Genomic DNA, 18,511 nt, shown 5'->3' on the forward strand with positions numbered 1-18,511 from the left:
GAAGAAAAAGATATTGTGTTGGTATAGAAAGTGTCATCTGTCCTAAAGTGATTTTATGTAGCCTGTGAGACTTTGAGACAGAGCCACCAACTCATGACAGTTCATATCTGAAACCTACATAAGAACAAGGAAGTAAAATGTTAAGATGTGGGGCTGTCTTTGTTCTCAAAGTAAAGGATGAAGGAAAATGCATGTTAATAATGTCTCGCTGTCAGCTCTTTATAGTCTAGATAAGACAGAATATGGTTCTTCCCACCAGTAATCTGGCAAGCCTGGGCACTTTGCCTTGTGCAAACAACCTGTTTATTCCTGATCTTCTGAGACTGAAAACCACCAGACGAAGGCATTGTGTCGTGTGGCTGGTTCCTGTTCGGAGCTGAGAACCTAATGAATGAACTGTGGTGGCTCTGCTTTAGCCACCTTCAGGATTGGGGCTTCCAGGACACTTCCATCTCACAGAATTGGGTCTTCAGTTTCTTTTGCAATGTTGAAACATTGAGAAGGAAATTCAGGAGAAATTCTCGTAGTGCTGGGGTACATAAGAGGTTTTATGTCATTCAGTTCCTACTTGAACCTTTTGAGGTAGGCAGATCTTACTAGTAGGGGCAGGAGGGGGGGAAGAAAACATTTGAGGATTTAAGTGTGACATAAGTGGTGCACAGATTTAGCACACAAGCTATGTTTTTTTAACTGAAGTAAATGTACTAAAAAGCCTATGACTAGGCTTTTCGGCTGCAAGGAGAAGTGCACATGCCCAGAACCTCTTTGGATGTCGTCTCCAATTCTAGAAAATAACCTTTCAGGACAATTTCCTAAGCAAAGAAGTGTTTTACCTTAGTTAGCTGTTTCCCCTTGTACTTGTAGGGGGAATTCAATACCATGAAGTGAAATGCGAGCATGATACAATCTAGCACATTGTTGTGAGTTATCCTGTCCCGCTTAATTGTTTAGTTCCATAATACTTTCATTTCTTCCTGCTAATAAGGCCTCCGTGCCCCTATAACTCAGTGCCAAATGCCAACCGTAACTTATTAAAACAACAATACAGTAACCCTGGATGAAAGAAGGCATTTTATGCCAGAAGAGAGCGCAAGGTCTAATGGTCATTGATTAAACCCCATTTTCCAGTTCTATGAGTTAGAAAATAGCCATTTAATGTAGTATTGCTGCACTGAACTCATGTCAAGCTCATTGAGAAACTGAGTGTGTACAATACAAAATTGATACAGCAGTGGTAGAACTTCCAAAGCGTTAAAAGGAATAGGCCCACATACTGCTGGTTGGAGTGGTTTGATATAGCTCTCGGTGGGAAGGAAAACTAATTATATAAAGCCCATAGCAACCTAAAAGGATATATCATAAAAAACAATCAGTCTGGGAAATCAAATATTTACATGATAGTCTCTCTAGTACCTTCACTGTGCATCTCATTCATCTTTACAGTTGCTTTACGCATGGTACATACGCATGGTCAGCACCCTACTCTCCTAGATCAGCTTGGCTTTCCATCTTTCCCCATAACTGACTTCATTTCTCAACCCACACAGCTACGACTATAGTCACTGTAAACCGTCATCTTCTGCCATGCAACCCTACTTTCTTAATTCAGTCTAATATCACTGTGCTATATTTCAGATGCTGTTCTGAGATTGTAATGGATGTATATATTTTTAGGGATAAAAGATCCAATGTAAAACTTACAAAAAAATACCTGGATGCTGAGCATATGTTGTGAACTTTTGGTTTTACTCCTTTTTCAGACCCTTTGTTATCCAGATCTCTATAGCTGGGCTAAAGTCAGTTGCAGCTTTTGGGGGAAGGGCCCTTCCATTTGTACAAGTCTAGAGAGTGCCATTAATAATTACTGTGCCATACTGTATAAATAAATTACATACTAATATCTGTAGTGTAAGTCACTGACACAGGATGTTAATAAATTATAGTATTCCTGAAGATTTCTGCTTTGCTAAACTCAGTGGCAAAATCTCCCTGTTCGGCATTAGTGACAGCAACACTACAAGGTTTCCCGTATAAATCTTTCATGGCTCTGACATGGAAGAGACAAGAGACTTCTTCCATATCTACTCATCCTTGGTGCCTATGCTGAGATTTATTAGCAAGCTGCCAATTTGTGTGATGAGTTGTAATGGGAACCTCTGTCCCTTAGAAAAATGGTGTCAGACCACCAAATCCATCCATAAGGCATTGACAGAATATCAGGTCAGTAGCTGAGTTTTAAATGGTCACTGAGATAAGGTGTGATAAAATGTGTTGTTTTTCTAATAGACTACCTGAAACTGCTTCTTGTAACACCTCTTCAATAGATCATGCAATGCTGGGCGAGCAATCAGAAGCAAAACATATGTGGCCATTACAAATGGATATCCAGGAAAGTCCAATCTGTAACCACAGCGGAGATACATACATTATACTGTTCTGTGGTATTATCAGACTTCTCAAGTAGTGGGAGAGAATTCCATCAAAATATTCTGGAGAGGAGGTGTAAAAAGAGATGCATGTCCCTGCTTATTTAGAGTATTAGAGGGATGGCAGTAAGGAAGAAGGTGTTCTTGCAGTCCACGGGGTTATAGGTAAAGATTTAAAACAGATATGGAGGTCAGACTCAAGCAGCAAGAAATAGGGAATTAATTTAAATAATATTAATATAAATAGTATTTAATTTATTTTTGGACGTGAGGAAAAATTTCTTTACTGAAAGAGTGGTTAAACATTGGAACAGGCTGCCCAGGGAAGTCTTAGGGACATGGTTTAGTGGGCATGGTGGTATTGGGCTGACGGTTGGACTTGATGATCTTAGAGGTCGGTCTCTTCCTTAATGATTCTGTGATTCTATGATTCTAATATGGAAGCTGTCATCTAAACAGTGTGTGTGGCAAAACACCCAAAGGTCATCTTTGAGGTGTTATTCAGGCAACATGCATGGCAATGAAGTGTAGAAAGAAGGCAGTATACTGGAAATCGGTGACAGCAGCGAAAGAAGGGAAGCTAACAGCTGCAAAAGTATTCATTGTTCAAGCAGTTAGCTGGGAACATCCAAGAAATAAAAGAACTGCCCCCCACCCCAAATTCCATAAATTCTCAGGCAAGGGACTCAGGTGACAAGGAAGACAAGCATAAGGATACTGTTGCAGTAAGAGCGTCCTGACTGAAAAATACTTATAGCAGTATAATATGCAACTGTTCAATTAACAAATAGTTGCTAATTAGGTTTGATCTTTTCTTGCTAATATTATGTTCAGAGCTCCTTATAAATGTGCATGGAGATAATACCGTTCTTCCAAACAGCTTGTAGATTAAATAGGTACATATGGCTGTTTCAACAAATCATCTAATAAAGCAGTCAGCTAAAGAAAACTGAGCTTGAGCATGTGAAGTCAGAAAATAATGAAGAGCTTTTTCAGTAGTTCATCAGAATTATTAAATTCAGAATTAAGTGGTAAATAGAAACTGTATAGTTATGCAACATGGAAATTTGAGTCACTCAAGAGTGTAACTCCTATTGATATTCTGTGTAATAGCCTTAATATCTTAAAGTTATTGCATGCTTCAGAAGTTATAATCTATTTAAATGCTGTATGTTACTTTAAGGGTTTTTTTAGTGTTAATTTCTTAGTATGTATTTGTAGACTAAAAACCTATTTCTAATTATCCATTACCCATGTGCAAAATTTACAACAAAATACCTCAGGGAAGGCGGAGCTGCAGTTTCAAGTTTATTGCTCCGTGTGCCGTGGTGGTCTTTAAAATACAAACTTTGGGGTTACATAATGCAGTTAGCCTCTGTCACCATTAGTTCATGCTTTCCATCCTCCATACAGACTTCGCAAGCTTCTGACATCTGGGTCTATAACAGGAGCCGTTTAGAGCCCCCCTCCCTTTGACCGAAGAAGCATTTGTAGATGGCAGGCAATCCTAACAGCCATCTTCTCTGGACTCACCCTGAAAGGGGCAAAGCATGTCAGCTGGTGTCTTCCCAATTCCATGGCAGGGATAATCAATATCTTAAAAGTATAAAATGGTCTTCGGAGCAATGCAGAGTGAATTTGGGGTTTGGTTTGTGACCCAACGATGCCACCCAAAGATGGTGATGGTGTCTTTTTTCCTTGAGAGTCCTCTACCACATTTTTATTTGAAATCCAGGCATGAAAGAAATGCCAGCCCTTTCCCAAGGATAAATGCCACTATCCTGTCAGTCTGGCATGTAACTCAATTTGGTTATTGGCTGGTTTTTTTGAGATTACCTTTGATTTTAAACTTAAGAATTCAGAACTGTGGAATTAGCTAAAACAGAAATCAAGGATAATCTACTTGAACATGTTGAATTTTTAAAATTAAATTAATTATATTTACCAGTCCTTTAAAGGAGGTTGGAATTTCAGAGACAAGACAGCTTTCGGACCTCTAACTGAATATAGATTATCTTTCATTTGCAACAGAGAACACCCAGATGCACAAAAAAGCCTGTGACAGAATATCCCTGCTGGATTTGCTAATTAATATTGACCTTTCCAAATGAATGATGCTTATTGTATGACTGGGAAAGAGACAACTTGTTTTTCTTTTATGTGAGCTTTACATTTAAAACACGCTTCTTATTTCTGCATCTGATCTCATGTCAGGTTATCATCTGAGACAGAGACAGCTGGCATTCTCCCTTTGTGCATTGAGAGGCCACTGTCAAAGTAATGTCCACTTCAGGCAAAATCTGCAAGGTTTCATGTGACAGGAGTGAAACTTATCTGAGCTTCCGTAATGATTTGACCCCATGCTTTAATAAAGGCTTGTTCTCCTTATCCTAATTCTGGATTTATTTTATAAGCATGCACCACAAAGGCATATATTCATTGCTGATTTTGTATCCCCAATGAAAAAATGTGCCTGTGTCCTGATAATTTTGTAATTATGACTGTCACTAAAGATCTGTTACTACAATTTCACGCATGCTAAACTAGATCCTGGAAGGGATCCTTCCTTGCGCAGGAATCCCCTTGAAATTTGGTGGAAGATTGCCTTTAGCATGGGCTCCAAAGCTTCCATTCTGCTCAGTTTGGATGAATGTATAATAAAGACATTTAAAACATGGGTAATGAAAATTCAAAAGTGTTTCTACAGAAATGCAATTATGTCTATATAGTATTTCCTCCAGTTGTGCAAGATATGTTAAAATTAAATCAGAGGAAGAAAAAACCTGATTTATGTACTTCTAGCTATCAAATAGTAAGAGGAAAGATAAAAGCCTGAAGCTATGGTAAATGATTTATGATTGAAGAGGTGTTTCATTAACCCCTCTCCCCCAAACACACACAGATAAAGCAAATAATTGCTGTAAGATTGCTTTAATTATTCAGTCTATTAAAATTCCTCTCTTGTTTGCTTAATTTTTTAATAGCAACAAATACTGCTTTTCAATGTCTCATGAAACCAACGTTGTTCTTTCAAGATCCTGTTTCACTGAGGAACCCCCCCCCCCCCCCCCGGTTTTACTCCAAAACTATATAAATATCCCTTTTTCCCTGGGGACCCCCCCCCCCGCTTATCATTAACCGTATATATCAAGATTGGAAAGACTTATGCATGAATTTGGCTGTAGAGAAGTAGTAGTTTTATGTCCCATTAACTCCATGGGATTGCTCGCAGTACGTGGCATTAAACACGCACATAAGTCTTTGTGAGACCGAGGTTTAAAGAGGCTTGATCTCCCAGATTAGCTTTGTGTTTTTTCACTTCCTTGCTCTCTTTAGCACCATTTCTCTCTATTAACAAATTCACTGGCAAAGTTATATTAATATAAGCAACTCCGTAGTGAATCTCCCACCCACTGATCTTTAGCTATTGATCTGGCTTTGCCTTTCAGCGCTAATGCAGTATCCCTTGTGGTTTGCAACAAGCTGCAGCAACTCACTGCAGATGGTAAAACAGATTCTTAAATATTGATTTGAGGCTCCACTTTTAAAAGCCATACTCTCTAGAGGTATTGATGAGAAGCCTGGTTTTAATATTGGGTCATTGGATAAAGTGCTTTATGGTAGGTGGAATTTCAGTCTTGTGGCGTGGAGGTAGCTTCAGAAATTTGCTTTTACTCGAAGAAGGAAGATGATGTGTAAGTGACCAGGGCATGAAGAGGTGCCCTCTGAATTATATAAAAACAAATAGAAAATTGAAATATAAAAAGATACTACTCTTTCAGTTCAAAACAGGATAAGCAACTACAGGCTATGGTAATATAAAATGGTAAATAATTGTGTTTAGTTGTTTATACTTCATGTCTTATAAAATAATTGTATTTTAGATTGCTTATGAAGGTGGACTCAAAAATTCCCACACGTCTATAACCGTATTAATCAGTGTAGAACATGAATGCAAGATTGACACATTAGCAAAACATCCTGATCTTGAAAGAGAATTTCTGAAGGAGGTGAATGTATGAGTGGATTGGCTTAATACAAAACAATAAAACATTCAGAGGTAGTGGAAGATAGAGTAAATAATAATGGTAAATCAAACCATTATCATAAACAATGAAGCTAAAAGGCATAAAGAGACCATGAATTTCAAAGGGAGCTTTGCAATTGGTCCTGATTCACTTAGAATGAACTCAGGAACTCTTTAGTATGAAATCCTAAAGTAGATTTCAAACAGTGCATAATAATGACTCTACCTGGGCAGACCAGAGGTCCTTCTAGCCCAGTATTCTGGCTCTGATAGTGGGCAGTAGCAACATCAGCAGAAAATGTAAGAACAGTGCAAGTATAATCTCTAGCCTCTGTAATATGCAGTTGGAAACCTGGGGTTCAGGGACTTCAGTGAGAGCGAACTTACTGCATTTAACAATACTCAAATGGATGTTTGGGGTTTTTTTCCTTGAATTTGTGCAGTTACTTTTGAACCTGTGTATAATTTTTACCATTCACAATATCTTTCAGTAACGTCTTTAGTAGCTTAATTAGGCATAGTATGAAGAACCATCTGCTCTGTACTTACCCTTTCCTAGTTTCACTTGGTGACCCCTACTTGTTGATTGGAAGAGACAGTGTACAAAGTGAACTGTCGTTCCCTATTCATCCTTTCCATGCCACTCCTAATTACAAACCCCTCAGTCTTTCCTAGGCTGAGGAGTCTCAGTCTATTTAGTCATTCCCTGCATGGTCGTTGTTATTGCCCATTTTTGTGTCTTCTTGAAACCTCTACCACATTAGGGATAAGACCAGAACTACACATAGCTCAAGATGTGAGCACATCTTGAATTAAATGGCACAAAAAAAATAATGCTTTCTGTGTTGAAAGATAGTAACAAGTGTCATGGACTTAAAAAAATGAATGTGATTAGTATTTTTATATAAATTCAGTGAAATTTAGCTTAGGTTTTTTATACTAAACTTTATGAAATACATATTGTGGAGCGAATCACTGTCCTGGGAAATGGTGCTGATTTGCCATCTAAACATATTAGAGTGTAGTTAAATAATTTGTAAGACTTTTAGCTTAGGATCATGTTTTGTGAGGAACATTTAATTAGCATGACCATGTATTCCAGAAAAAAAGAATGTTTAAAAGTGTTTATTTATCAGCTATCAGGAGAGCATATTGGTTCTTGTTCCTTTTGCGAGTTGCTGTGGGTAGTCTGTCAAGATGGGTGAAATTCCATATATTTCAAAGTACCGTTTTGCAGTACATTTTAATCAGGTATTGCAGCCATTTTCATTTGGGATCTGAAATGAAAGAGAGACTTAATTTAGATGACAAATTGTTTGACCTGGGACTGCATCTGTTTTCTATGTTTATGAAACTTAAAGCCCACTGAGAGATTATCTGATCGACCACCAGTATTTCCAGGTCCAGTTGAAATACACCTGTTGTGTGTGTGCATGTGTAGCCCAGAGGTTATCTGAAATAAGTCCTTAATCCAGCCTAACTGCAAACTGTTTGCATATTTGGATAATAAAAAAGAAAATTATTCTCCCTCTCTTGTTCCAGCATCTTCACTGGTTCTGGCTTCTATGGTCCTCCCCCTCCTCATTAACCCCACTGCCTCTTTTTCCAGTGGTGCAAAAACTGTCTTCACCCATTCGTAGCTGTGACCCTTGAACAGGAACGGGACAATTTTCTACATCTATTAGCTGTCTTTGGAGGGAGAGAGTGAGTTATTTCATGGTGCAGGATTTCCGAGGACTTAAATCTAAGTAACAGCACTTAAATGCTGTAAAACTAGAAGTTTTCAGGACAGGATGCAAACTATTAACAGTATCCTCTAGAAAAAAGCTTTAATAAGTTATTATTTGTTCATAAGTAGAAAGAAAATAGCTTCAGAAGAAGCTTTGTTTTTCTGCTGTAGAGAATGATTTAGGCTGCTTATAATTTTATCCTATGAATGATGGAATTTCTTACCAAATCTGTGGAGCTGATAAGCTTTCATCTTCAACTTTTCCCTGGTTTTGTTTTTGTTCCTCCCTCTCCAGATAATCACATGTTCTGCAATATATATAAGCATGATTCATCTTTGCTTTTCTTTTTAAATGTATTTGGCTTTGTAATAGCAAAAAGTTGGTTTTATCTGTAGTTCTACTTTTGGTCGGCAGTAACAGAAATTTTCAAGGTTCATATCTTTATGCCTTAAGGAGTACAGAGCGTTATCATCAAGGGTCTTCTCCCTTGCTAGTTCTGTTTTCCTCTTTGTTGTGTTTACTGGTATTTCACAGTAAACCCTTGCAGTTATCATTAAGTGCTCAGGCCACGATAACAAAATTTTGCCAAAGCTTATACTCTATGTTTCTCTCTTAAAAACAATGAAATATTTTTTTAACTGAATACATTTGACATTTCTTTTATCCCATCAATCCATTACACACTTATAAATTCAGGTCAAAAATAAAAAGTAGCTCCAGATAAACTTTCATTATATTAGATAGATAGCTTTTCTAACCCTTGTGCCATATTATCTCAGATAGTGTTATTGCTTTCCCTTTAAATAGATCATTCTTCCTTGTGTTTTTAAAAACATTATTCGCCTTTGTATTTTGGATCCATCTGCCTTGCAGCAGTGCTGTGAGTGCTTGTGGTTTTTTTTCATCCAGGCAAAAGAGCGAAGGTAAGAGGAAAAGGAGAAGTAGAAGGACTGTTGAAAATTCAGCTGAGGCATTACCCAAGGTCCTATAGTATAATGTAGAGAATCATGCGTACTCCTTGTTGCGATGATTTTGGGAGGAATACAGGATTTTGTATGCTATATTGGATTCTGATACTGCACCCACCATATGAACCATTTTTAGCATTATTATTATTTTTTAAAGTTCACATATGCCAGAATTTACACCCTGCAATGATTAAAGCTCTGCCCAGCAAACAAAATATTAATTTTCAGTGGTGCTGGAGTCTGGAGAATACAAAGAGAAAAACCTTATGTGAGAACATAGGTTTTTATCTTTTCTGAGGCTGAGTTTTTTTGGCTGTTGTTGGGATAATGGATGGTTGACTTGTAAAATATTTTTTAGTTACAATCTACTCACTACTTTTCAGTGGAGTGTACACAGTAGTGCTGTTTGATTTATCAGTTTCTTGTGTTCCTAGCTGTTTGATATTCCTCTTTCACAATTACATATTTGGGAAACTGGAGTATCATACAGCAGTGAAAGGTAGCTGGCAAAGCTGAAGAGGAAGGCGGTATTGACCACCAGGTCTCTCTCCAGACCGTTATAGTGGGATTTCAAAGCATGCACTCACACCTCGTGGCCCTTGCAGTTTGTATGGTGTGTGTTGAGTGGAGTGAGACATTCCAGTCTACCATTATCAGACGTTTTTTGCAATTAATGTAAAATTAAGAAACAAGATGTGTAAGGAAGGTTACATTCACATGCGTAGCCCTAATTTTTGTCAGCCATTAGTTCTTGTTTAGAATTGAACTTGAAGATTAGTTTGGGTTTTGTTTTTTTTCTTTATTGGATGTGTCTTGTCCAAAATGTATAGCTTTCAAGTTTGTGGAATCAGGCCCATATTAAAATAAATGGGAAGTTGCAGTGGTGGCACCTACAACACCCAGAGTGCAACTCACTGGCTTGATGGGAGCCACAAGGGTGTTCGTGGGAAGTGCCTGTGCACCACGCTCTTCGTAGGTACTGCCTGAGGCGCCTGCTTTCTTTTGGCCAGTGTCTGGAAGGGAAGCTGAGTGAGATGGACCTTCCCACCCACTCTAGCTGTTCCTGGCTTGTTTGGTTTTTTTTACTTTAGACATGTGCATATAGTTCTGCATGATAAATGCACACCTTAGAGATGCCTTTTCTATCCACTGATTCTAAGGAGAGTCTCCCTGTCTACATTAGATCAAAGAAATTCAAGGAATACTAAGAATTTTTTTTACAAGAGATGAGAGTTTGTTTTTCAGCAGATGGCAGTTCCTTTTGAGAAAGAAGCAGCACATTTTTGTGCTGCAGATTTTCTTCAGGATTCAGGAAAACAGTGCTCTGGCAAGTATCGTTCACCCAACCACATCTTTCTCTCCGAAGTCTGGACTCACTTCTGTGAAAAGCTACCCTGTTTTTTAACTTGTGAGCAGGAAGCCGTGCAGAAAGGGATTGAACATTTTTATTTCCCTAAGCAGCCTTCCCAGCTTACCTATGTATCTGCCAGTGGAGTAAGGGGCAGGAATGGCATCTTCCTTGGAGGCTCCTCTCCAACACTGGCTGTACTCAGAGATGTGCTCAGCTTCCCTCTGTAATCCCATGATATTTCTGTATTCCACAGTCCTGTCATCAAGGTCATATTTAAGTCTGAGCAGTGTCATGTGAAAGCTCAGCACACTACACCATTTGTGATTCCTATGTTCATTAGTTTGCAACTAGACAGATAGCTTTGTGTCTTTCATGTAATTAGCACTGTGAAGGTTATCAAGAACAATATTCATGAAAGTTAAATACCCTTTTTCATGGCAAAAGTTAGTTATTAAGAAGTTAATCAAGAAATTAATCGATGAGTATAATAGAAATTGTAATCAAATCTCAGCAAAGTTCTGATTCCAAGTCCTGGTCTAACAAGTTTTATTTAGATATAGAAAAGTAAGCTAGATTTGAAGTCTTGTGGTTTGGGTGCTGATTGCCCCCTGGCATAAAAGCGGCCTCCAGAAGGTTAGTCTAAACTGTAACAAACAGAAAATGTGTTTCCAGTGCAGGCTGACAAACCTGATTTTGCAAATGGTGGGCTAGCACTGTGTTTTCTCCTATCAGGTTGAAGAGGCCAGGGTTGAATCCGAGTTGCTTGCCTGAACTGAAGTCAAAGTCACGTGGCTGTCACTGCTGTCCTGTTTCCAATTACTCAACTTGTATTAGCCAAACTGAATGAAGACTGTGCTTTTCTGCAGTGTATGCATAACCTTATGTTGATGCTAAACCAGAAATAGCTAAGACCCACGGACACTATATCTCACCTTCATTTCCTGAGGCCAGTGCCTTGTTCTGGTTGCTCAGGCATATGCTGCTAGCTGCGAAGCTTTCTCTGTCACACTGGGAGCTGCTGCTTAATTTCCTATAACAATTTTCCTGGCTTGGTTATGCTGACTATAGGAACTATCTGCAGAGAATTGCTGCTGCTAAAATTTCTGCCACTATCTTTCTTTGTGTAGTGATATGAGACTTTCATGCCTGCGTTAGTTTCTGCAGTTAATTAATCTAAGTCTTTCTAATACTTACTGTGGTAAGGATAGAAAAGCAATAAACAGTGCAGATAAGGGATGAAATGGTTTAATCTCATTAATTAACAAAATACAGAGTATCCAGGTACAAATATTACTCTTTTTCTAATCGTTGGGAGTTGGACGAGACACACAGAGCCAAGAAAATATATCTCGGCTATAAATGAAGGTATAGTTCAGTTAGTGTGTGGTTTTTTTTTTTTCTTTCCTGGTTTTAATAGCAACTTCACATCATAATTAGGTGGATGAAATTCCTGCCAGCCAAGTACATAGTTTGGACAGATTAGAGGGAAGAGGCATGAGAAATGATAATTGCTTTGTGCTCGTCAGACTTCTATTGAAAATCTGACAGGATAATTACAAAATACCTGCTTTGCAGAATGTCTAGGCAAATTTTTAAAGAGCTATTTAAAGTTGTTCGTTTACAGTCTGTCTGAAAAGAAAAGTTTTTTCCCCCTTTTTGAAGTAGTTCATTACCATTTAGATATGTGGTACATGTTCAAATATAGACCTTATTCTCACATGCATGCCTGGCTGCCTTCCACTGCCCACCCCCAAAGAAAATTGCCCATAATTTTTTGCATTACCCCACATACTTCACCCACATACTCACCCTTAACTTTCAGCAGAACATTATTTCACCTGATGGAAACTATAACCTTGTTGCTTTCAACAGTCTGAATCATAGTCATAGATAAATTAATTGAGAGAGAAATGTTCCAGTGGACTACACAAAAAACCTCTGTTTTGACTGACAGTAAAAAGTTGTTCTACTTTCAGCACGTTTTCATGTCTCATCACGTGGCTTTTCTTCACCTGCTTTTGAAACTTAAAATGACACTCACCAAATTGCCAATTTTCAAAGAATATTCTAGACGTAGGTGCCAAAGCCCTACTGATTTTGCTGAGAACTGAAAGACCCTGAAAGCCTGACTTTCTACTAAAGTTCACCATATGAGGTCATTTGGATCACAGGGCCACAGATACCTGCAGAAAGGCAAAAGAGTTGCTCTAGGCACCTGGTAGGCAGGGCTAGAGTTAGTGCAGGCTTTTGGGGGAAGGATGAAGAGACCTTGGTGAGTGGTGGACCTGTAACAGATGAAGTAGAGCCCACTAATACCAGTTGTTTCAAGTTCCTGCAATTCAATGTGAGTCATCCAGTATCATTGTTATATACAGTTGAACAGGGATGACTGACAGTAAAGTTGTTCTACTTTCAGCACGTTTTCATGTCTCATCACGTGGCTTTTCTTCACCTGCTTTTGAAACTTAAAATGACACTCACCAAATTGCCAATTTTCAAAGAATATTCTAGACGTAGGTGCCAAAGCCCTACTGATTTTGCTGAGAACTGAAAGACCCTGAAAGCCTGACTTTCTACTAAAGTTCACCATATGAGGTCATTTGGATCACAGGGCCACAGATACCTGCAGAAAGGCAAAAGAGTTGCTCTAGGCACCTGGTAGGCAGGGCTAGAGTTAGTGCAGGCTTTTGGGGGAAGGATGAAGAGACCTTGGTGAGTGGTGGACCTGTAACAGATGAAGTAGAGCCCACTAATACCAGTTGTTTCAAGTTCCTGCAATTCAATGTGAGTCATCCAGTATCATTGTTATATACAGTTGAACAGGGATGACCAACCTCCCAGCTACAAGAGCTAGACTTCTCTGTATGGAGGTACTGTAAGCAATATTTCATGATCCCCTGCCTTGTTGGATTGTGCAGCGCACAGATCAGCTAACCAGCGTGTACCAGACATGACCAGTGAGTAGCCTGCAGACTGGCCAGCTGGTTCTGGCAACCAGGGCAGGCTTTGAGTAACCACCCTTCCCGTGGATGCCAAGACCGTTGTGAGACCACATGTACACCTTTCATGTGACAGGGACACCTGAATTTTGGTTACGTCAGGAAACAGGACGTGGGGACTCCAGAAAGGATGACCATAGATGAACTGCCTTGCTGTAGGTAGCTGTAGTCAACTAACTGGTACATTTACGTAATTTCCCAAAGTGATGCTTTGGACCCATAGCTATAAGGTTAATTCTTGTAATATTTAAAGCTTACAGTTTGTATTTTTATATAAAGATAAAAGAATAAATAAAGTGCTGGGCGTATAATTAATTCTATATCATGTTCATTGGTACATTGAACTACATTGTTTCACAAGAAATGCACAGTACTTATTGTACAACAGCATTTTTTTATAGAACTCTAATTTCTCTCTTGCTTCTTTTTCTTTGAACAGTTTATGAAGAACCAGAAGACCCCAGTAACAGATCATTTTTTTCAGAAATTATCTCTTCAGTGTCAGATGTCAAATTCAGTCACAGCGGTAGATACATGCTAACAAGAGATTACCTCACTGTCAAGGTTTGGGATCTGAACATGGAAACAAAGCCTGTAGAAACGTACCAGGTAGGTATCTGCTACGTCTTGAAATGCAACAATATAAAAGCATCTCTATTCAGAACCTGAATATTTTCCTAAACTTCTCATTGCTAGCTAAGAGAGCTGCTAATCAAGGTGGTTAAAAACCTCATAGTGGTGTCCTTGTAGTTGCAAAAGGGCAATTTCAGCATCAGTAAGGAAGTGTAATGCCTGGGGAGTCAGAGTAACACTCACTGTGGATCGGGCCCTTAAAAGAGACAATGCTTCTAACAAGGAAAATAATCTCTTCACTTTGGCGTCTGTTTTCAAATGATGTATTTCGCTATTAACATTTAAAAGAAACTGAGGAAAGGATTTTGTGAGTTGCTTAGTATTCTGCTCCCATTGGGACTGCTGAGAGTTTACACCTTTGTCATTTCAAAACTTTTTTTTAAAACTTCATCTATGCATTTCTCCCTTGTGCCTAGTTCTAGAAGCGATCAGTGTTAAACCCTAACATCACCACTGACACAGCAGTTTGCGAATGCCAGACAGACACATCTGGTTGCCTGAATTCATTGCGATATTATCCAGACAAAATGCCGGTGGCTCCAGCCAGCACTGAGTTTGTACTCTGACATCTGTTCTGTTTGGCAATAGAGGGCTGAGCTTACATTTTTTTTGACTCTGCCTTGAAGAAGGAAAATATGTCTGTGACACAGAAACTGCTTGTTATGAAAATGCAATGAGAAAAAGCTGCTAAGCTACTACAGAAGAGTATGCAAAGTAGGAAAAATGTCATTCATCTGGCTCGTACTGGTTACGTAGAGACAGTCCTATGACACTGCTGGAACAATCCCTTGTTTCCTGTGTCTGTATAATGGCAGGTGGGGTACAGGAGTTCACAGTAACTATTGTTAAGATTGGTTTTAAAATAACATGTAATGAGAGTTTGGTAGTGTGACTTGTCAAAACAACCAAAATTTGACATCAGTAACATCAGAGGTGTTTATTAGCTAGCGTTTAGTAGACAAAGTGGGCCCTAGTGTTTTCCAGTGCACCCATTACATTTCGGTGGATACTCTTCAGTGTGTGTCTTGTTAGCATTGGGAAGTCTGAGCCTGTATACCTTTAAAACTACAGAATTGGTTTTGCTCTGAAAATGGCAATGCTTGTAATGCTATATGTGTTAGAAATGTTGATATGCTGTGAAAATGAAGTGGGAGGGTAAGGGCGAGACTGTGTTTTATATAACAGAAGCATACCTTAGATTTTATACTTATGATATTGGAGTAGGCAACCTTGTCCCTGGAGAGGAATAGCTGGTCAAGCCAACCTGTTTGTCTTGACTTTGACATCTGCTTTTATTTCCTTGTGTAGGTAGCTGTGAAACAAGCTGACCACCCTTAAGTCAGTCTAAACACCCAACAGTGGGGCCAATTAAAAGTTATATTTCTCCATGCTAAGATGTGGAAAATGAGTATAATGTAAATTTTTCAGTACTGATTATTGCAGTCAGAAGCTTATTAAAAAAAAACGACCCACAACAACAAAAACCCTGCAAATATAACAGTGTTCTTGCTGCCTTACTTTAACCTATGGATTGCATTTCATTTTCAAATACTTATCCAGTGCCTTGTAAAGAGTATACAGATGCATTGCTGAGCGTTGCTGCGGACTAAAGGAGAATCTGGAACTCAGGGGCCTTAGGAAGCCAATAGCACAGGACTGCATAGGAGTCACCCAGTCCAACTGCTCTGGGCAACTTTTCATGTTTTTCAACTGCAGAGAGTAGAGAATTCTGTTCTTAAGAAAAAGTGGTTTAAATTACTCTTTTAAATAATTTGTCTTGGAGGTATCTCTCAATCGCATACATAAATCTCATATATAAACTTGGAAATCTCTCAAAAAGTTTTTTGTGGTGGATCACCCGAAGGCAACAAATAAACCTAACATTTTCAGTTATGTATCCACATAATTATGATGATATGTATATCATTAAAAGATTAAAAGATATTAATTAAAAGATTGAATTTCTCATTTCATCCACTGCATGGTAGCCACTTAGATATTGTCTAGCTGAGAGACTCATGAAGAGGGTCACAAAAGGAGATTTCCCCACAGGGCTGTAAGAAAGAGCGAAGTCTATAACTGTACTGCTTCATTATCAGGTTACAATTTTAGCATCACAAAAAAAATCGAATTCCTCATGCAAGTTCTTTTCCTTATCAATGCTGTGGCTAAAAGTATGCTATTGCATAAAGCAGCCTTGCTGAAACACTTTATCTGCTGACAATGATTCAACATGATTTTCTCCTGTTTATGCTTCACATAAAAGAAAAAAGGGCAGAGTATGGTGCACTGGGCAGCACTAAAAAAGCAATACAGTGGAATGGCCAGTGTTTGAAAGTTGCAAGGCAGCCTTGCCTAATGGGATACTCTTTTGATGCTGCCCAGGTGAATTACCCCAGCAGAACCATACCAGCAGCAACCAGAGGTGAACACGTTCATAGCTGATAATAGCTTGATCCACTTTTGGCAAGGTCTGTTGCATAGGGATTTGGACTAATGTGTCACTTACCAGTGCAATTCCTGATTGTGACTATTCCATCCCAGTGAAATAGCTCCCCATGTAGTCATGTTGCTGTGTTAGTCTGGAGCACAGAATTACTAGATAATTCCGTGAAGGTCTGACCTAAAACTGTGCAGTGAAGAAAAGGAGAATGCCTTTTGTAATTAGTTAGGAATGAATTTGGTTGGGATTAAAGTACTATTCATATGTGGTAAGAACAATATGTAACAGTCAAGGCAAATGTGATTTTACCCTCAATTGGTAGTGGCAGATGAACATGCAAACAAGCTAAAAATGAAGTGTTTCTTCCAGTTAGTTTTTCATAGTCATTCTGAGGGTCTGAATGTGATCAAATGTGGTAAAGGGTCCACATGAAGAGCAAGATGGTTGTTCAAGGCAGTAGTGCAAGTTTGCAGGCAGAGTCAATCAAGAAAAAAGAGCCGAGACCTTGAAGAGATCAGTAAGAAATCTGAGAGAGGAACTTCAAAATGCTTTTTGACAGAGCTGATAGAAAGGCACAGCTCCAAGCTGTGGAGTTGGACACACTTCGCAAAGGGTGTATACGTGACAGTGGTCATGACAGATGGCTGCTGGCAATGGTAACAAGAAGACGACCCAGAAATGGCAGTCAATGAGGCAAATGCGATCTACTTCCTTCTCCTGCCTTACCCAACCTTTCTGTTTCTTCCAAGTGTTGGGAGCTCACAAAGATGATAAAGGAAAGAACTCCAGTTCTGTAACAAATTACACTGCTAACATAAAAAGGCTTTAAGTAAAGAGAAAATGAAAGGATTTAATTACAGAGGGTGCAAGAAACTGCATCAGTACTAAAAGCGTTCCAACCTATTACTCACCATGAGGGTAAATGCATTTAATTGTGAAATGTTTTATCTGCATCTATCATTTGCCTATTATTTGGTGTATAAGACATTATCTGTTGATATACAGCTCAGTGTTCACTCATCTATTAATGAAAATTGATCCATGATTAAAATTTGTAATCCTTAATAACCTTACGTTACAAATATTCTTAGGATACTGTACAATTTGGCTACTGAAAATGGGTTAGTTTAAAGAAAATATAAGTGAAAGGTCATCGTCCCTCGTCTGTTCTTGATAGAAGTTATCTTACTAGAAGAAATGTTTACGCCCTCAGGCCAGAGGAGGATGCTGAGCATCCATGAGCAGGAACAGTCTCCCTGGACTTGCAAGAACCAGTACCTCTGTATGCCAGAGCTAAATTATGCCCCTCGGCTATTGGATTGTTATGTGTGCTCGAGAGGCCATCTACACATCTTTGTTTTACAGTTTCTACAACAGCTAGAAGAAAACATCAGGAGTGAAAGTGCATTAGTAAATTCACTTAGGCAGGGATTTTCTAGCTCATTATTTCCTTGCGGCATAAAACCGATCATCCAGAGGGAAAACTAATCAAATTCAGCAAAGGATTGAAACAGTTTGCGTGAGATCTGTCTCTTTATGATAACCCTTGTTCAGCAGAGATGTGTGGCCCAGAGGAGAGGTCTTCTGCTGGTTAGTCCCACTTTTCAAGTATGTAAGTGAGAATTTACAATGTTGGTTTTAAGTCTCAGCCAAATAGGAGATATTCTTGGGCTAAATTAGTGTTCTAATTTGCAGCCTGTGCAACTGCAACCTTTTACTGTATTTGGCTTCTGAAATACCTTACCCAAATATATGTAATACCATATACTACAGGTTCTTTTAGTAGAGCCAAGTTCTTTCTGCCACAACAAGTGAGAGTCCACTTATCTTGGAATATGACATTTTTGTTACTATTTAAATTAGATTTCTTGCACATTAATTAGCACATCTAGGGTATCAGCTGGTGAAATGTCTTTGGGAATTAGGCTAGCACT

At 38.8% G+C, this 18,511-nt stretch overlaps 1 protein-coding gene across 3 annotated transcripts in view; it reads left to right on the top strand.

The window, feature by feature from the left end:
- PPP2R2C (protein phosphatase 2 regulatory subunit Bgamma) overlaps positions 1–18,511 on the top strand; it is a 213,680-nt gene that overhangs the window by 184,236 nt on the left and 10,933 nt on the right. For all 3 annotated transcript variants that reach the window (XM_019470626.1, XM_009273750.2, XM_009273751.1), the window contains one exon: positions 13,941–14,110. In XM_019470626.1, coding sequence (XP_019326171.1) covers positions 13,941–14,110 — 170 coding nt within the window. The remainder of the gene's footprint in view (positions 1–13,940; positions 14,111–18,511) is intronic.

Source organism: Aptenodytes forsteri, unplaced genomic scaffold (assembly GCF_000699145.1).
Source record: "Aptenodytes forsteri isolate BGI_AS27 unplaced genomic scaffold, ASM69914v1 Scaffold111, whole genome shotgun sequence".
NCBI classification, from domain to species: domain Eukaryota; kingdom Metazoa; phylum Chordata; class Aves; order Sphenisciformes; family Spheniscidae; genus Aptenodytes; species Aptenodytes forsteri.